Source organism: Nycticebus coucang, chromosome 11 (genome assembly GCF_027406575.1).
Source record: "Nycticebus coucang isolate mNycCou1 chromosome 11, mNycCou1.pri, whole genome shotgun sequence".
Lineage (NCBI taxonomy): Eukaryota > Metazoa > Chordata > Mammalia > Primates > Lorisidae > Nycticebus > Nycticebus coucang.
This window is the reverse complement of record NC_069790.1, coordinates 127,445,722-127,466,069: the sequence shown is the minus strand read 5'-3', so window position 1 is coordinate 127,466,069 and position 20,348 is coordinate 127,445,722. Positions and strand designations below refer to the sequence as shown.

Sequence of the window (20,348 nt, the reverse complement as noted above, 5' to 3'; positions counted from 1 at the left end):
GGGGTCACCCTGGGCATGAATGGACACATCATCCGTGGGGTCATCTTGTGTGTGGAAGGACACAGCATCCGTGGTTCATCCTGGGTATAGAGGGACATGGAGTCCATGTCCCCCTTTGAGGACACTCTGCTAAGCGGTACCTGTGACTAGCCTGCTGAAATGTGCCTTTGCCCTTTCCACTTGGGGGGGTGTCTGAGGATAGGGTCACCTTAGGTTGCTGCATGTAAAGGCTTTCAGAGTAGAAAGCCAGGTCTGCCATTGCCAGCATCCTACACGAATGGGAGGCTGGCTGCAAGGTCCGGTGCTTTTTTTTTTAGGCTTCTGGGCTCTCGTACAGCCTGCCATTTTAAATCATATTTAAAATTTCAAATAAATTGCTTTCATCATGGTTCATTTACAATACTGTGCGTGCATTACTGGTCATTAATGTTTGTCAGCTCCTGTGCTGGGCCTGTTTTAAGTAGCTGTGGCTGCAACACAGTCATTAAAGATGATCCACGTTGGTTTTACAGAAATTACTATTTATATTTTAGTCCTTGAGGAAACAACCTAGCGTGTTGCTGAGATTTGTCTGTAGATGGCCATGTGAGTTCCTGGACAGGACTTGGTTCTGGTGGGGGCCAGGCCCTTGTGGTTCTGTAGAGTCCGCCCAGGTGGCCCAGCTGAGTGTCTGGCCGTGGCCCTGCAGCTGTGAGCCAGATGACACCAAATGGCATCTTGTCTTTAAGTCCACTAAGAAAGTGACTTCCCCTTTGAGATCTGATCCTATTCATACTGGAAGCCAAGCTATTTTCAAACTTAAGTGATCTTCTTTTCTACGAGATTTGTTTGTTTGTAATGAAATTTGTGTGGACAATGCATTTCCACCTGTACTTGGGCCACGCTGGGCATCTGGCCTCTGGGGCAGCTCTCAGGGCTGATGCCCTGGGGTGGGGTGGGGCCAGGGGAGGGGCTGGGTGGGGACGGGGCAAGGCAGGGTGGGGCGAGGCAAGGTGGGGCTGGAGTGGGGGCTGGGTGGGCTGGGGTTAGGCAAGGTGGGTCAGGGTGGCCGTACCTTGACTCACAGTCAGCTTGGACTTGGCAGCTCCGACTTCACGGTCTGGGCTGTGCAGTGGGCTTGTCTCTCCCACCCAGTTCTCCGTCATTCTGTGAACTTTTATCGCCACCTAAAGAACTGTGGTAACTTACATATAATATTTACCATGTTGGCCGTTGTTAAACATACGTCTCTGTGACCTCAGGTACAGTGACATTGCTTACAGCTGTCACTGCCGTCCACAATAGACCTTGCCTCCTTAAAACTGGAGCTCTTCCCCATTGAACACTATGCCGCCCCACCTCCCCAGCCCCTGGCACCTCTGGGGACCTCAGATGGGGGCACCCTGAGGGCCTGCCCATGGCTAGCACTTGTCACTCAGCATAAGGACCTCAGGGTTCCGTCTGTGCCAGAGCCTGAGTCAGAACGTCCTTCCTCCTGAGCCTGAGTTGTGCTCCATGGTTTGGGTGACTGCAGTCGGCTGTCCCTGTGTGGGTGGAGATGGGTGGCTTCTGCCCTCTGCACTGCACACAGGGCCTGCTATGAATGTGGCTGCAGAGAGCTCTGAGCCCGCTCTGTGCGGGAGACTTTATAACACCATCTCTGTGGGTCCTGCATTGAGGCATCTGGGCTGTGACGAGGGCCCATCTGTGCCCTGATTAGGAGACGGAGCCCTGGATGAATGGTTCTAGAACACAATGCTCACTGGCCATATGCCAAAGCTGTGGACAAGATATATGTGGGCTGAGTCTGGAGCGAGGAATTGGGGTCTCAAATGACCCTGGCTGTTGGGTCATATGCACAATGGACATCCCAGTGGGGGGCTTGAGATCCCCAAGTGGACCTACATGGGCAGTGGTAGAGCTCCTGGGCCTATCCCCGCCTACCCACCTCCCACCTGATTAAAAACAGACCTGGAGTGATGTGGGGCAGAAGTCTCAGGTCTGCCCTCATGGGTGGTCTGAGGCAGGAGCAGTTCCATGCCGGATGCCAGCCCCCCCAACCCCCCCTTACCCAGCTGTGGGCATGAGGGCTGCACTGTGCTGCCCAGACTCCTGGGCTAAGGTTACACCCTGGGCATTTAGGAAGTGGGGCCTCTGTTGGAGCAGCTGCCTTGAGTGTGGGGGCGACTGTTGGTGCAGAGAGAGATAGATGCAGACAGAGGAACAAAGAGACAAAGAGGTCAGGGAGAGACAGAGAGAGATAGGGAGGTGGAGAGACAGAGGCACAGAAATGGAACGGAGAGGGGGCCCCACGACACACCCGCTCCCGGGTGCCTCTGCCTTCTCCTTCCCGCCTGGTTCTCACTCTCTGGACAGCAGCCAGAGCCTGGGGCTGTGCCCTGTGTGAGTGCAGGGAGCCAAGAGATAGGTGGTGGGTACTGTGTCGTGGGAGCCGCTGCGTCCAGAGCCGGGCAGCAGGTTCCTCGCCCCACGTCATGGGAGTCTTGACTTGCACAGCTCACAGCCCTTGTGCCAGGCTCCATCCCACCTGAGACTGTTTTTGATCATGTTCAACTTTCCTCCCCCCCCCAAAAAAAATAAGAAGCAACAAAGAGACCCACAATGAGACTTATGAATTTGAAGTAAAAATGTAGAAAGGAAAGAGAAAGAAGCAAATGTATTACCTAGTAAGTTCAACAAAATTGCTGGGACTGAGCCCTAAATTTGCCTTTGAATTCCCCAAAGCAGGAGGGAAAAAGGAAAAGAACAGGTTGGGAGGGGATTTATAAATAAGAAAACCCTCATGCTCGATATTTTAGAATCCAGAAGGATTTTTTTTCCACAGTGGTGACCACTTTGTGTTGTCTTTGTGTTGAAAAATGGCAGTCTTTTATGTTAGATGTCCTATATCCCAACTGTGAGGGTTCTGATCATCTATTTAAATGCCATAGCGGCAGAACTAGGAAGACATTTTCCATTTGTTTATGTGTGTATGAGAACTCAGTATGAAAAAACCTGAGATTTTCCATAAGGATACTAAAAAGATCTGCTTTGGAGCTTGACTGCTGCAGCCCAGTGAGGACTGTGAGGCTGGGTCAGGGAGACTAGAACAAGGCTTTGCTCTCCAGATGAGCAGAGAGGTAACAGGATTATGCTCATCATGTGTCAAGAACAGCCCTCCTGACCCCACACGGAGGCTCTTGGGGCTGCCTGTGAGCCAGCTGTGTTCTCTGTTGTCTTAGGGGCCCACTGCTTCTCCTGGGAGGGTCAGTCATCCCTGCTGCTGTGATGGTGCTGGACGTGGGTTTTGGGTGCAGCTGGTCACTCTGCTCATCCTCAAGAGGACAGCCCACCAGCCCTCACAGACCACTCCACCATAAGTTCTGGGTGTGCAGCCAGAACAGGGCTGCAGCTGTTGCAGTTGTGTCCCCAGCTCTCTGGCCACATGTGGATGACACAGTGGGCTGCTGGGAGGAGGGAAGTGAGCACTGGCCATGAGCTGTCTGGAGCTGGTGGTGAAGGCCCGGGAGTGAGATGAGGTGGGCAATTCTTACAGTTCAGAAAAGCTGGATTATAGACCATCAGGCTGTGTTCTAGCCGTCTTCATGCAAATAAAGAGCCTGTGACTAGAAAGGATTTGGAAAACATCAAATTCAGTGGTTTCATTCTAGGAAAATGAGGTACAGAAAAATGAAGTGATTTGCCCAAGTTTGCACAGCAAGCCGATGGCAGAACTGTGACAAAAGCCTCCCTGCTAATGCCCCATCCCGTTTTTTTTTTTTTCTTTCAGATTGAAGAATTCCTTTTAGAATTTCTTGTGAGACAGGTCTGGTGGGAGTGAATGCTCTCAGGTTTTGTGTGGAGACTTTACCTCTCCTTCATATGTGAAGGGTAGTTTTGCTGGAGATAATATTCTTGAATGGCAGTTCTTTTCTTTCAACACTGTGAAAATGTCCTAAGTACAGTGTCTTTTCGCCTGTGTGGCTTCTGTTGAGTAGCCAGTTGCCAGATGAATTGAAGCTGCTTCATGTGCCATCTGCTTATTTTAGGATCCCCTCTTTGTCCTTGACCTTTGAGGGTTTATTATATGCCTGGAAGTTGTCTGATTTGGGACACATCTGTTTGGTGTTCTCTGAACTTCCTGTATCTGCATCTTTCTCAAGTTCTAGGAAGTGTTACATCTTTGAGTTTTCTACCCCTTGCTCTTGATAAACTCCCCCTTGGACACCAATAATTCTTAGATTTGGTGTCTTGAGGTGATTTTTTCTATATTGTAGGTGATCTTTACTGCTTTTTAATCCCCCCCCATTATATAATTTAAAATAGCCTGTCTTCAAACTCATTGGTTCTTTTCTCCGCTTAATTCATTCTGCTGTTAAGAGCCTCTGCTGAATTTTTTAGTTCAGCAAATGTATTTCTCAGTACATTTGATTTATTTGATTTTTCCTTATTATTTCAATCTCTTTGTTAAATTTCTCCAGTAAATTTCTGAACTGCTTTCTTATGTTGCCTTGGAGGTCGCTGAGTTTCCTTAGAACCCCGTTTTGAATCTGTGGTCCGAGTGCTCACAGGTTGCCATCTCACAGGGTCACCACTGGTTCTTTGATTTGTCCCTTTGGGGGTGTCTTGCTCCCCTTTTTTGCGTTTGCTTTGTGGATGCATGTCTGTGCCTTCGCATTGATGGATTACTTGATTGTTCTATTCTTCTCTGTCTGGCTCGATTGGGTTTTTATTGGACATGTTTGCTTAGAGCAGTGGTTCTCAACCTTCCTAATGCTGCGGCCCTTTAACATAGTTCCTGTGGGTTGACACCCACAGGTGGAGAACCGCTGGCTTAGACGTTCTTTGTAATTTACCTGTTGATTTTTTCTCTTGCTACGTCTCTGCCTCCTTTTGGCACTAGGTGGTGCCTCAACCCCAGCTTCCCCTCAGCTTTGGCATCTGGTGGAAGCCCTGCCAGGCAGGATGGGGGATGCCCCGCAGGGATGTGCAGGCCGTGTGGGAAGGCTGGCTGGGGACATACCTCCTCCCACACATGCTGCAGTATCCACTCTGCTTTGGGGTCCCCTTCTGCCAAGTCCCGGGGCATAGTTTCCAGGGCTGGGGCTGGGATTCCCTCCTGTCACCTGTCTCTGGTGTCCCCAGGGGTACTTCTCCCTACAGGCGCTCCCGATGTGTCCTATGGGTTGAGGTGGGGCAGGTCTCCTGCCAGGGAACCACGGTGGTGGGGTAGCTGGCTGTCCACCTCCACCTCACTTTCTTCAGTGGAGGAACTGTGAGTGGGGGGACGTTTTCTGTGGTGATGGGGCAGGGGTGTTGCAGATGTGGAAGTTGGTTCTCTTACTCTGCTGGGAGCTTGTGCACATTTCTGTGGCCCTGGGGACCATCTGTTCTCGAGTTTGAGTCCCAGCATGTTGCTAGTGGCCATCTCAGCACTCTGTGCTTGTGTGCTTGTGTCTGGTTTCAGTTGAGGGGTGAAGCCAGCTTCCTCCTACCCCCACACTGGAACTGGAGCCCCCAGGTGACTTTGTTGTTTTCTCATTGCCCTTTAGTATATCTTAGGAGACAACAGGTAATTTTAGGTAAATCTGGCAAATATCATCTTACATAAGCTTAAAGTAAGCTTTCAGCTATAACTTCGACATTGTGCTTGGCAAGTGAGTAATGTCCGGTCAGTCTATTTTTAAGACTCGTTTATATAGCCCAGAGTTATTTGCTATATTTTGACATTGACCTTAAATTTTATTCTGTCTTTTCCCCTTTGAAGGAGCACAGTGAGATGTTAAGAGTGTCCTCCCTGACTGAGAGTGAGGATGATGTCTGCATTGCAGCGTTGCATGGTGTGGGGCCCAGGAGACGGTCCTGGGGTGGCACGGCCACTGCAGGCCTCTCACCCTCTCAGGACTCAGGCGTCTCATCTGTAAAGTGAAAGGCCCAAGTGAAATGTACACTGCTGCCTCCTTCTCTCTCAGTAAAAACCTGATTATTCCAGATAATCGCAGGGTGTGACCTGTTGACTTGCTGTAGGAGACCCTGGGTGGGGCCCGGGGTCTGGCCTGGCTACCAGGGGTGGCTTATCTGCAGCCAGGGGGCCTGGTGGGGCTCCCGTTGGGGCAGGCAGTGCCATATTTCAGGAGTGAGTAGAAAGGCAGGTGGAACCATTCTGCTGCGGTTCAGAAGGGTCAGTGGCTTCATTTGAAAACCTATTACTGCACTCACCTGAAACATTTAGATCCAAGCGATTGAAGCCATTTTGATAATATTAATAGAGTGTTTTCTTTCCAGGGAAGGGCTAAGAGCCTTGAGGCTCAGGTGCAATTTGTGTTTGCCAATCAATCTGGTACTCGGGATCACCAGTCCTAGCCTGGCCCAATCTTGCTTGTCTGAAAAGCGCTGGGCCCAGAACCTTCTATTCCCAGCTGCTCAGTGCTTCAGTGGCCAGACTGCATCTCCAGGGACTAGATGTCAACGTGAAGTTTAAATGCAGCAACGCATCGGCTGCCAGTTGCCCAGCCTGGCCCACTTCTGGGCCCCACCAATGTTGCACGAGGCGACAGCCACGGTAATGTGTTTCTGAAAAGGGTTGGTGGAGCTGACTCTTGGTTAGCACCAGTGCCCTGCACACCTGCCAGGGAGCTGGCCTGGCCAGGGAGCAATGTGCACTTTCTAATTCATCACTCCCTACTAAAAGAAATCATTTATGGCAAGCAGAAGATCTCTTCCACAGTCTCTGATGGGACTGGCCTGGATGTGTCTATGTGTGGGCCAGGTGTTGGTGTAAGATTCTGCTGAGTTGCCCGCCCACCCTTCCCCTAGAGTGGGCCGGGCACTGATAAGGTGGTTCCTTCTGCCATTTCACTTGTAGATGATAATTTTTCATGCAGTAAGAAACCCAGGGATAAAATGCCTGCCATGTTTGACATTGCTTAAGAGGCCACTTGCTTCTCCAATGGTAGGCTCGAGTGGCTTCCTGTGTTCAACGGGGGGAAGTGAATGTGGTCCTGTCTCCACCTGAATTCCTATGCCCAGCCGGGAGCACAGGGATTGAACTTCTGGGTCCAACTCAGGGCAGGCGCACAGGCCCTGCAGACCTGGGGTGGGGGGTTGGGGGGGTGTCGGCACGGCAGGCACTGTGAGGAGGGGTGGACATCTGAATGACAGTGTGTCCCACCCGGCCTGTCCCTCTGAAGGGCAAAAGCCTGTTCTTTGATGGGGTAGACATAGGCCCTGGAGCTGGCTCCTGGGCAGCCTACATCCCTGCAGGGACCATGGGCAGTGCTATGCTGGCCCCCGAGGGCACATGGCAGGGCCTGATGAGTTGGGGTGTGGAGACATGCTCTTTGGTAAACATTGTATTAATTGGTTTATATTCTGAGTGATTTTCCCTTTGGAAACATTATTTTTACCTGCTGTTGACATTTTGTTGCTGGACTGCCTGAAGTCCAGCTACCTGGGCTCTCTGTGGCTCAGTTTCCTCATCTGAACTGTGGGGCTGGATGAGGTGTACGGCTGGGTGAGGTGTGAGTGTGGTGCTGGGGGGCCTGTGCTGAGTGGCTGGTGTGTGAGATGGGGTCCTGTTTCCCGGGCACTTCGGGTCACAGCTCTGGACACCTTGCTCCTGCTTGGCACAGGCTACATGTGCCCTGGTTGCTGAAGTGCTGGGGCAGGTGTGTTTTGAACTCCCCGCCACTATTTGGTGCCTGTTCCCCAAGCCTGGGGATTCCAAATCACATGCCTTGATTCTGTGCAGTTCCTGGGTGTGGGTGGCAGCCCAGATGCCGGAGCCAGCCCTCTGCCTCTCCTCATGTGAACCTGAGCTCGCTGCCTCTCGGGGGTGTGTTTGCTGGGGAAGGAGCTGCCCCTTTTTGGGAGGTTGAGTGTCTTTTGTCATGTGGCCAACCTGGGAAGCCTGACTCCTCAGCACCGCCTCCGTCTGCTCTTGAGTGATGGTCAGATGAACAGGCCAAAGTTTTCCTTTCACAGGGCCTTGAAGGTCCTTCCTGCAGAGCTGACACCTCCCCGGGACCCTTCTGTGTGAGGACTTTCAGAGGACACAGAATGCTTAGGTGCACTTTCTCCTGCAGCCTCATCTGAGAAGGGCTGCACCTCCGAGCTCAGAGGCCCCAGGAGCTGGCCACGCCCACCGCGTCCTGGGGACCTGTAGGAACCACCCAGTGACGACACAGAACATCCGGAGAACTCTGGCAGAGAGTGATTATAAATGTTGTCCGGGGGTGTGGCTCAAGGACATAAAAGGGGCTGGCAACCTGGAGCTGCTCACCTTGTAGGGCAGGAGACACCTGGCATTGCTACAACCAGCATGTGATGTGGTAGCCTTTTAGGTCTGTGGCTATCACTATGATCTCACAATTGAGCACAAAGAGCTTCTTGATGAAGGGAAGGGTTAGGGTTAGGAGCCCCACCATCATCAGCAGCACAGAGAACAAAGCTGGAGGCATCACATGACCTAATTTCAAACCATTCTGCAAAACTGTTGTCACCAAACAGCATGGTGCTGGGGAAACAAGGCACGTTGACCAGTGGAACAGACTAGAGAGCCCAGGAATGAACTTTCACACGCACAGTCAGCTGATTTTCAACACAGGTGTGAAGAACACACAGTGGGGAAGGACGCACGGTGGGGAAGGGCGGTGAAGAGTGGTGGGAAACTGGACACCCACAATCTCATATCACAGACAAAGGTCAACTCTGACTGAATTAAAGACTTAAATCTAAGACCCCAAACTGTAAAACTACTAGAAGAAAACAGGAGAAAAACTACGACATTGGTCTGGGCAATGAATATTTGGATTTGACCCCAAAAGCATAAGCAACAGAAGCAAAAATAGACAAATGAGACTTACACAGAACGAAAAAGCTTCTGGACACCAATGAAAACAATTAGCCATGTTCATAGGTGCCCTACAGATTGGGGGAAAATTTTTGCAAGCCACACATCCGATAGGTATTAATATCCAAAATATATCATGAGCTCAAACAACTCAGTAGCAAGAAATCAAAGGCCTAGTTAAAAATGGGTAAGGGACCTGAATAGACACTTCTCAAAAGAAGACATGAGGTGGCAGCAGGTGTATGGGAAGATACTCAGCGTCACTAATCATAGGAGTGCAAATTCAAACCCGCATTGAGGTGTCATCTCACACACGTCAGAATGGCTGTTATTGAAAAGACAAGTGTTAGGATGTGGAAAAGAAGGAACCTTTAAACACTGCTGGCGGAATGTAAATTAGTGCAGAAAAACATGTGGAAAACAGTATGGCAGTTCCTACAATGCCTAAAGATAGGGCTCCACGTGAGCCAGCAGTTATGCCCAGAAGGAAGGAGGCGCCATCCTCACTGCTCTGCTCACAGCGGCAGCGTCCACAGTAGCTGAGACAGGAGGTCAACCTGTGTCTGTCAGCAGAGCACAGAAAACGTGATATACATACACGGAATACTCTTCAGCCTTAAAAAAGAAGAAAATTCCACCGTTTTCAAAAACATGGCTGGAATCGGAGACTATTACACTCAGTAAAGATGCCGGGCACAGAAAACAAATGCCATACGTCCTCCCTCACGTGCGGTCGCCGGCACAGAGGGGACGAGGCCACGGGGCGGGGATGTGGGGACACTCTCAGGGCAGTGGTCTGAGTTCCCTGCACTGCATGGAGAAAATGACCATGAACTGTACATTTCAGAACTGCTGAGAGTAAACTTCAGATATGAGGTGATGTATAAATTAACTAGTTTGGGAGATTCTACGTTGCATTCGTAAATCATAGCATCACTTTGTTTCCCTTACATTTATGCAATCATAAACTGTCATTTTGCCTTCCCACTTCCATTTCCCTGTCTGGGATGGGGGTATCATCAGAGCTCTGGGGACTGTGGTGCCTCCCTGTTCACCAGGCAGCTCCCAAAGCCAGCAGACTTGTGTGCGTTCCTCCTTTCCAGAGAAAGCCATCCCAAGCCTCCTGTTCCTGTGCTTCATCAAACCTTCTGTGGCCTCTTAGTAAGCAGGAGCCTCTTTTCAGACATAGCTCCAGGTACCGTTGTCACCAGTTGCCCGTCTGGCATGGTGTTGACGTCCCCTCCGGGCAGCCTGGTCTGGGACTTCGAAGGCTGTTTCTGCCAGGACTGAGTTTGGGTGAGTGCCTTGCACAGGGCCGCTGGGCATTTTCCTCCAAGCTGCGTCTCACCTGGTCCAGCCTGTGTTTGCATCTCACCTCTTCTGGTTTTCCATGCCGTCTGCAGCTCCAAACTTCTGAGCATTGACTCAGCCCGGCTCCAGAGTTCCTGGTGCCGAATCCCAGGTGGCACAATCAGCATTCCAAACCCAGGGCAGTGGTGCCAGATTAGCCTAAAGATGAGCAATGTGTGGCCATCCTCCCTGGGAGGGGCCTAGTGGAGGGTGACCCATGGGTCATGTGGCGCCGGCTTACTGTGGACCCCATGTAAGTGGCGGCTCTGAGGAGGGTGAGGACCTTCTCAGTTGCTCCTGGCATAGGAGGTCCCATTGCTTCAATGTGACCACTGAGACTGCATTTCCTGAATCGAGGGCTGGGACCCATTTCTGAGGGAAGGAGTGTGAAAGGTGAGGGGGCTCAGATGGCATGTGGAAGGCGTTGGGTGTGACTCCAGGGTTCCGTGTGGTGGTTTGAGTGTGGCGAGTCCTGACCATTTCTGTGGCTTGATCTCTGAGTGGTGAAACTGGATGAAAGTCCTCACGTGGCTCAGTCCACTGAGGCTGCACCCCCAGGAGCCCAGGTCACAGCCAGGCCCAGCCCAGGGCTGCTCTGCATCCTCCCTGACAGCAGCCTGGAGTTGCTGAGGCGGCCACTAGGGGTCATTGCTGATCTGTTGTCCTGGCCTGGGGTGACCATGGTCCCTTGTGGTTTGGAGCTCAGGGAGGAGAGGGGGAGGAACCAGCTTTGCCCATGTAGCCTCTGGGAGGCAGCCACCCTCCTCTGAGGGCTTAGAGCTGCTGGCCATGCATGGACAGCCCAGTGGCTGGACTGGGAGGGACCAGGCTGTCCCTGGGCCATGCAGCCCAGAGCTGGGCAGCATTAAAGCCCTGGGCGTGCCTCAGGGTGTCCCACGTGTTCTGGGGCTACCCTTTGGTTGAGGCAGGCTCTGCTGTTGCCTCAGACTGAAGGAACCATGTGCACTTGTGTGTGGCATCCTGTAAGTCTGCATGTGTGTCATAGGCCATTTTCTGCTGTTATGGGTAGAAACTGGCTGGTGCCTGCACAGAGCCAGGAGTGCTGCGGTTCTCTGTGCCTGGGCGTGCGTGCTGGGCACAAGACGGCTCTCAGCGGCCTGATCACAGTGATGGAGCTCAGCTCCTTCTCGCCTGCAAAGACTATCACTGCGGCTCCTCCTCTGCCTCTTCCCTCTTGCTCACACATGGAGAACTCTGCCTTTGGGTTCCAGGCAGCTGAGCTAACTGTCTTCATCTGCATGTTCACCTGCATGAGGCATTTATTTACACTGGTGATTTGAACAGGACAAGTGTGGCAGCCACTCCTGGATGGGACAAGTTGTCACCCCACCTTGAGACACTAAATTAGATGATCATGTTGTATTTGTTTCCCTAGAGAGGTAGTGGGGGAAATGCACATATAATAAGAAAATCCAGGCATAGGTTTTAGGAGGGGGAGAGCAGACAGCTTGCTTACTGCAATCTGCTGCGGGAGCCTCGTGGTATTAAATGTGTCCAGGAGCATCTCAGTTTTCTTTGAGACAAATGGAAAATGAGAGTTAATGCCACACATGTCTCCTTAATCCACATAGGGACAAGGCCTGTGTCAGAGCTGAGGAGAGGGTGGTGAGAGGGTCGCAGAGGTGAGGGGCTGTCTTGCTAGCATGGAGTTCCTGTATGAGAGTGTGTGCAAGCATGGCCTGTGCACACATTTGTGTGTGTATGTATGTGGGAATCTGTGCATGAAGCATGCTCACCCTTATGGATATTTGCATGTGCGACAGCACAGTGCATGCATGTGCTCATGTGAGTGTGCATGCACACATGTGTGTGAACAGGGGGAGTGTGTGAAAGCTTGTACACGTGCACATGTGTGATTCAGGCTCAGAGCAACCTGTGCAGCCCCACAGACAGGGCAGAAGTGAATTGGGGAGAAACACAGGACCCAGAGGGGGCCGTGAGACGGCCCGCGTTCCTGAGAGGAAGTGACTCCTGCCCCTGGGGGCAGTGCCTCTCAGAGCACTGGTTACAGCAAACAAATAAGATGAGCAAGCTGTTTCCAGCAAAAAAGCTCAATATTTTCTCTTTCAAATGGAAATACTTGTGCACTCAGTTCTAGATTGTGGTCAATAAACTCTCTCAAGGATTTCGCTCCTCATGACTTTGGTGTTGTTACTCTGAATGCATTAGCGGCAAGGTGGCTGCCCGCTCTTCTGCACCACAGGGTCCTCGCTGCCCAGAGCAGGGTCCAGTCTTCTGCTCTGTGCAGTAAGTGGGGGCCATTCCAGGATCCTGGGGACGTGGGAGCCTCCCTTATTCAACTTTCAACTGAGCTCACTGAGGCTCAGAGCACGTCCACTTGGCAGATGGCCCCGGCCCATGGGTGCTCTGATCTGGGAGGCCACCCCTGCATGGCTGTCAGAGGATGGCTGCCATCACCCAACTGGGTGACAAGAAGTGCTCCCTACAGCTTTGGAAAACACACACTCTGCACGCGGTCTCCCAGAACGTCCCCTTTACCTGGGAGCCGTCCAGTGCCCTGTGGGTGGCAGAGGAAGGGCAAGCTGCACGTGTGAGTGCGTGTGTGTGTGTCCCCTTCCAGTGGCCCCCATCTGACCAGGTCTCTGGTCTCACCCCTTGGGGGCCTGGCCATCTCCAAGCTTGCCAGGGAGATGTGGCGCAAAGTGAACATTCAATTAGTACCTGCTGCCAGGAGTGCTGGGCCCAGCGCTGGGCGAGGCCCCTTCCTGCCTGGGCTGACGGGCCAGACCCTGCTGTCCACAGAATATTCCCACCGTCCTCACGTGAGTCGCTCTACATTCCCCGAGATTGAAGTTTGCCGCTGGTGCACTTTCCCAGAAGCCCCTGACTGTTGGAGTCAGTGCCCCTCACTGAGGCTGTGCCTGCCCCGTTTGCAGCCTATGGGCCCTCACAGTGACTGTCAGTGGCTGAGTGTCTGCTGTGCATGTGGGTGTGTCTGTGTGTCTGGCCACCCCCCTGAGGGTGACACAGCAGAGCCTTTCCTGGGAGGAGGGTGTGAGGCAGAGGCCCAGGGGCGAGGGCTCGGGACTGGCTTGTCGGTGGGAAGGGGCTTCCCAGCTGTGCAGGGAGTGTTGGGGCAGGAGAGGACAAGAGTGCACACAGTGCTGCAGAGAAACAGGAGACCAGCAAAGGAACAGGGAGACTAGCTGTTGGTTGCGAATGAGTAAGGGCTCAGGTCTCTGTGCAGTGGCCTTAGTGGGTCTATCAGGTGAGTGGGTGACGTCATGAAGCTGCGAGTCCAGCAGTACTGCAGGGGCTGGGCTGTGCATGTGGACACACATGTGTCTGTACCCAGCACTCACACATATTCTCATGTGCCTTTGGTGGTGATATGATTGGCCTGTGGTTTTCACGGACAAACCTATTCTTATCTCCCACGGTTCTCAGGCAGCATGATTTTGCGGGATGCTCTTAGGTTGAGCACTGTTTCTAGTGGTGAAGTCAGGATCAAGGACGTTCACATCATATCTGTTCTTGAAGAGAGGAGCCTGGGCTCTGAGTGTTTCACAGTCAGATTCACATACTTCCAGTGGCAGCCTCTATGGCTGCTGTGACCACACCTTTTGTTACAGGGCCACACAGATGCACAGGACTGGGGGCTGGCTACATGCGTCCAGGGTTGGATGGAGGGAGTCCGTTGACGGGGTACAGGACCACAGGCGGTAGGGGAAACAAACAAGAGGTTAGGGGGGCAGAATGTTCACAAGGAGGCTCCAGATACGGCCAGGACGGGAGGGGGTGTCTTGTCGTGAGCACCTGGGACACGGAGGCAGGACTGAGAAGGTGCCATGGAGGGGCGGGGACTGGGGGAGGAGTTCCAGTCAGCACTGGGGTGAATGAGCTGTCAGTCTGTGAAGAGAGGCATGTGTGTCCCTTCTTGACTGCTTTTAGGGCTGTCTTCAGCCTGGGTTTGTTAGACTTTGCCCCCAGCAGCCTTGTGGCTTGGCCTCTCTTCATATTGCAGCCCTGGAGTCTCATTTAGACTCAGTGCTTTCCTGATGTAAATTTCCTTTTCCAGTCTTTTTAACAGTCCTTATTATTGTCTTAGAAACTTTTTTGGGGTTCTGTCTACCAGCTAGCTGACCCAGAAAAAGAACGCAATGGTTTCAGAATTCTGACTTCTAAAAAATTAAATTATACCAAATATATTTAGGAATTTCTTTAATTTTTTATTTTACTACTAAGCACATATCCATATTTGGGGAAATCCAGCAGCTATGCCCCCTTAAAATTAGAAAGTGTGGAGTTCCTGGGCACAGTGAGTGGCTCATGCCTGTAATCCTAGCACTCTGGGGGGCCCAGGTGGGTGAATTGCCTGAGCTCAGGAGTTCCAGGCCAGCCTGAGCTAGAGTGAGACCCTGTCTCTAAAAAAAGAAAAATAGCTAGACATTGTGGTGGGTGCCTGTAGTCCCAGCTACTCGGAAGGCTGAGGCAAGAGAATTGCTTGAGCCCAAGAGTTTGAGGTTGGTGTGAGCTGTGACACCATGGCACTCTACTGAGGATGACAAAGTAAGACTCTGTCTCAAAAAATATATATTGGAAAGTGTGGCACTGAACATGTGTGTGGTCCATGGGGGTCTCCTGACTCTGCTTCTCATTGTGATCACCTCCAGCAAGCCTAATTGCCGATTGTTTATTAGAATAAAGGACACTTACATCATGATATCCTTTAAGTAAGGTGATAAAGGTGAACTTCGTTGTTGAAAGTACATCAGGTAAAACAAAGAGATGCCACCACACCCATTAAAATGGCTGGACACAGAGCACTGACAGCCCAGGGCCTCACACGGAGTCCTCACTCCAGCCAGAGGGACTGAACCTGGCGTCCATGCTGTGAACACTGTTTGGCGATTTCTTGAAAGTGAATATGCTCTTACCATATGATCCAGTAACCGCATTTGTTGGTTTTGACCCCAAAGAGCTGAAAACTTTTATCTGCATAAAACCTGCGTGTGGACATTTATAACAGCTCATTCGCAGTCACCCAAACCTGGAAGCAACTGAGATTGGAATATGTTTTGGAGGAAGAGTGGGTGAGTGCACTGAGCGGCTAGACAGTGGGACATGGGGTGTTAGTGTCAGAAAGAAGAGAGCACTCAGGCTATGGAAGGAGCACCATGCACCTTGTCAAGTGAAAGAAGCCAGTCTGTGAAGCTGTGCACTGTCGGCTCCAGCTACAGGCACTGTGGGAAGGGTGGGCCTGTGGGCAGTCCAGGGTTAAGGCAGGGGAGGGGAACAGGTGCAGCATGGACACTCTGGGAAAGGCGGGTCTGTGGACAGTCCAGGGTCAGGGCAGGGGAGAGCGGGCACGTGGGAACTCACTGTTTTGCATCAGCAAATGGGTAGAATGTGGAGCCCCAGGAGGAAGCCCTGGTGTGATCGGGCCCTCTGAGTGCAATATTATGGCAGTGTGAGTTCACCAACTGTAGCAGTTGTGCCCCTCCTTGGGAGATGCTGATGTGGGAGTTGTGTGTTAGGGTACATGGGAAATCTCTGTATTTGCTTCTCAGTTTTTCTACAAATCTAGCCTGCTATAAGAAAGTAAGTCTATTAAAAATGTACTGGGGACAGTGTCTGTCTGTATAGGCCTGAGTATAATCTAGGGCAGAGAGAATCAATGATTATTTCAGCTTTCAAATAGTTAAAATAATTAGCTAAAACTAAATATAAAAGCACAAAAAGTATTATATATATTCTAAATATACGTTTATATAAATATTCAGAAAATATATAATATTTACAATGTTGTATATAGCAAGCCACATTTAAAGAATGATGCTGTTACACTTTGGAAAAGAAATAATTTACTTGGAAATTTCTAAAACCAGTAGGAATTATCTTTGATCCTTTTTCTTTATGAAAATGGTGTCCCTAGTCCTTAGGAAGGTGAATTAGCCTCCCAAGCCACATTCAATGGGAAGCATCACCTGGGAGCATCACCTGGAGAACATCACCTCCAGACATCACCTGGAGAACATCACCTCCAGACATCACCTGGAGAACATCACCTGAGGACATCACCTGGAGAGCATCACCTGAGGACATCACCTGGAGAGCATCACCTGGGGAGCATCACCTGAGAACATCACCTGAGGACATCACCTGGGCACCATCACCTGAGAACATCACCTTGGGGTATCACCTGGAGAACATCACCTGAGGAGCATCACCTGGGAAGCATCACCTGAGAACATCACCTTGGGGTATCACCTGGAGAACATCACCTGGGGAGCATCACCTGAGGACATTACCTGGGGAGCATCACCTGAGGACATCACCTGGGGGTATCACCTGAGAACATCACCTGGAGAACATCACCTGAGGACATCACCTTGGGGTATCACCTGGAGAACATCACCTGAGGACATCACCTGGGGAGCATCACCTGAGAACATCACCTGGGTGGCATTACCTAGGGAGCATCACCTGGGGAGTATCACCTGAGGGCATCATCTGGGGCCAGCACCTGGGGAGGAGCATCCTCCAAGGTACAGAGGAACCAGACACAGTTTCTGGTCTCCAGACACAGCTGAGGAAACATTTGTCCCATTATCCTGCCTTGAGGGGGTGTTAACATGTGGGTGGGACAGCTCTGCTACTCTGACTTAGTTCTGGTATCCACTGGTGAGGCCCAGCTGGGAGTCCAGGAACACGACTTCTGTCCTCTGTTGTCTTGTGGGTGGTCCTGATGTAGGGCTTTGGACTTCTCTCCTGTGGAATGTGGTGGTGGGCCAGCCCAACATGCCGCCTATTTGATGCATTTGAGGAGAGTAAAAGTCTTACGTGTGTTTTCAGAAATTCCTTATTTTCTCTCTTTTCCCCTCCCCCCACACACAGTGCTCTCCATGTCGGACAAAGCAAAGGACAGGGCTCTGTGCTCCACATCTGGCCACCCAGCACGAAGTGGAGGGCGGGGGAGGGCATCCTTGGGAGCTGTCCCTTGTGATGTGGGAGCTGTGCACAGAGCTGTGGAGGGAGGCAGCTGGCGTTGTCTTCTGAGTTCTCAGGCTCCACAGAGGCCCCTGGAAACCAGAAACTGTGGGGTGCTTGAGTTATTCTCTGCTGCTTGCATAGCCCGGCTGCCTGGGTAGTGCTAACATCAGAACTGCAATTACCAGGTCCGGCCCTGGGCAAAGGAGTTTTTGCTAATTAAACTTGTTGCATTTGAATGGCTTTCTTCAACCACACACGAAACTTGTGAACAATGAGAGAAGTGCAGCTGCTGGGGTGTGGAGCCTGCCCAGAATCAGTCTTTTGTGAGTCCAAAGAAGGTGATTTGAATGTTTGAAGCCCCACAGGAAGCTTGTCTCAAAGTGAACAATTCAGGAGTGAAGACTAATTAGGGCCTAAATTAATTAGAAGGTGTGGTTTCAAAGGATATTGATGAGCAGAGTCTGTCATTTCAGAGGAAAGGAATAGAGCTAAATAAATTAGTCTGCACTAAGGCCTCCTCGTGAGGCCCCCCACCCTCCAGCCTGGCCTCCCATGCAGCCGCAGCCGTGGAAGGCACCTCAAGTGCTCACGGCTTCTGCAGATTAATATTTATATTTCCTGGGTGTTCTTTTTTTCACCTGGAAACACAGGCCTCAATGTTTGTCACTAAGTGGTCAGAAGCAAGTTTCACATCAAAAATGCGAAATTATGGAAAGGCTGGAGGGGGACTGAGCAGGCCCAGAAAACTGGAAGGAAAGACTTCAAACCCCATGGGATTGGGGTCCTTTTCTCTCTACCTTCACAGTTGTGTTTTCCATGGGGCCCGGTTGTTTCCAAGTGCTCGGAGTCCTCTAAGGCCATGTTCCAGAGTGTCACAGCAGCCGTTATTCCACGTTGCAGGGGGATGTGTGATACTTTTTGCTCTCTGAAAACAGAGTGTCATGTCTGTCTCCTCTGCGTTCCTCTTCTCACAGATGGCATGTTTGGAAGGTGCCAGAAGTTTCCAGCAACAGACTTACACAGCTATGAATTGTCCCCTGAGGCTCTGCAGCACCTGAGTATCACCTGGCAGAAGCTCTCCCAAACAGGTGGGGCAGCTCCCGCTCTGGGCCAGGGGTCGGGGTGGGCTGAGCTGGGCTGGCCAGTGTGGTGGGGCAGCAGGCTGGGGCCAGGGCAGGGTCCCCACTGTTGTGGGTACAGCCAGCTGGCCCTCCAGGTCGTGTGGCAAAGGCTGTCTTGGTGTGGGTGGCCAGGGTCGTGGCTCACTTTGGCCTCACCGGACCAGGTATCTGTCTGTCCCTAGAGTATTGGTCCATCTACCTGTCGTCTTTGGCAGTTTTTATGTTACCTGTGTCCCAGGGGGGCTAAGAAGGTAATTTTAAACAGTATCATAATTTTTAAATTATAGATCATTAATTATATACATAATTTGTATTATATGTAGTATAACTGTGTCATGTATATGACTGTAATATGGAGGGAGAAACTGCGTCACCAGGCCCAGCCGCATCTGTCCAGTCACCTGCCCCACAGACGGGGCCGTCTGTGACCCCGTGCAGGGCTGAGGTCCCGAGTGGCCAGTGGGGAACATGGCTGTAAAGTAGGGTGAGGGTGGGGCCCAGGTCTGTCCTCGTGACCCTGGCCTTGGGGTGAAGGGGTCCTGCAGCACTTTCCCCAAAGACAGGAAGAGACTTTCTTTCACCCTCCTCCCAGGTGCACACACTGTTTTTGATACTCGGAAACTTTAGTTGTGAGACATGAAGTTAACTGTGTAAATATTACAAAGCTTTTCACACATTAACGCAAGGACAGCGACACAGCTTATCTTAGATGGTGAGGGGCTGAGTAAGTGGCAGAGCAGAGCTGCATAGCGCACTGGTGTCGGGTACCACGACCTGCCAGTCTGTGTTTCTGCATGTTGATAGCTGCCTCCTTTGCAACGCATCCCTCACTCCCTCTGCCCTCGGTGAGGAACCTGGCTGCTCACAGCCCCCTGCTGGCAGGTGGCACAGGCCTTCCTTCCCACCTGTTCTTGGCCACTGGCTGCCCTGAGAGAGTTGGTTTCTCGTGGTTTCTTCTGAGATGCAGGGGCACTGAGAGGTGCCACTCTCCTGACTGCTGCTGTGTGGCAGTGGCTCTGCCTGCTTTGATGGTCAGGGTCTCACCTGCCAGCCCTGCACTCCCCCCTTTGCCTGTACACTTATAGCTCGAGGAAGCCAGAGTGGTCATTGGTACCCTAACTTCTAGGCCAGTGGTGCCACTGTTTACTGGCGGCAGCGTTGTTCCTTCTGGAACTGAGACCTCTATTCCTCGTGGTCACTAGGGTGATGTGATGGTGTCACCCCCCCCACCCCATGCAGCCTGCTTCATGACCATGTGTCCTGACGTGGGAGGAACAGCCTGCATGTCAGAAGCTGATCAGAGTCAGAGTGTGCACCCTTCTGGGGACTTCCCTGTGCCCAGCAGGCACTGCTGTCTCCTCTCTGCTGGTGCTGTTATGAGGTTGACCAGATAATGTTGGGATGGAGGGTGGAGGGCCCCTGACACAGGAAGAGGGCACATTGCTGGCCATGCCGGGTAAAAGCAACTGATCCTGCTGATCCTTACACTGAAACAGGGACAAAAGCATTTGCCAAATTAATCGTAGCTGCAAACTGGGTGCTGAGGGTGTGTTAACTTGTTCTGGGATGGAAGTTGCATTTGGAGTCACTGCCTGGATGAGTTTAACAATCACCCCTTGATCTTCAATCTCCACTGTCTGCCTGCCTTCTGGACAGGACAAGTTGGAAAGCTGAGTGGGAGTGTGGTAGGGGTCACAGCCCTATCTCCAGCTCCTTGCTGTGGCACTAATTTCTGCTGTCCCTGCAGGTGTGATGCTGCCTGTGTGACTTTTCCTGGGTGGTGGGGGTTCTGGGGCCTCACATGGCCTTTCCCACCATCACAGCCTGACTCCACAGTCAGGGGCCTAGTGTGGGGACTCTGCTGGCCACTCATTGTGGGGAAATGACCACAAGATGGGCTGGGGACCCACTGTGCATTGGCCCCAGGCTCAGACTCCCTGAGCTCTGTGGTCGTCTCCTCTGACCGGTGGCCACAGCGACCTCGGGGTCTGCTGGCATCAACAGTCCTATTCAGAAGCAAGTCTGGTGAAAGGCCTGCTTGTGCTCTTCCCATCACAGTCACCCTGCGGGGG

The 20,348-nt window shown here is 51.8% G+C and overlaps 1 protein-coding gene across 4 annotated transcripts in view; it reads left to right on the top strand.

The window, feature by feature from the left end:
• Window positions 1-20,348, top strand: part of PTPRN2 (protein tyrosine phosphatase receptor type N2) — an 834,764-nt gene that overhangs the window by 175,423 nt on the left and 638,993 nt on the right. For 3 of the 4 annotated variants that reach the window (XM_053609611.1, XM_053609607.1, XM_053609610.1), the window contains exon 3: window positions 18,130-18,243. The exons of the other annotated variant lie outside the window; for it this stretch is intronic. In XM_053609611.1, coding sequence (XP_053465586.1) covers window positions 18,130-18,243 — 114 coding nt within the window. The remainder of the gene's footprint in view (window positions 1-18,129; window positions 18,244-20,348) is intronic. 4 annotated transcript variants of the gene reach the window in all.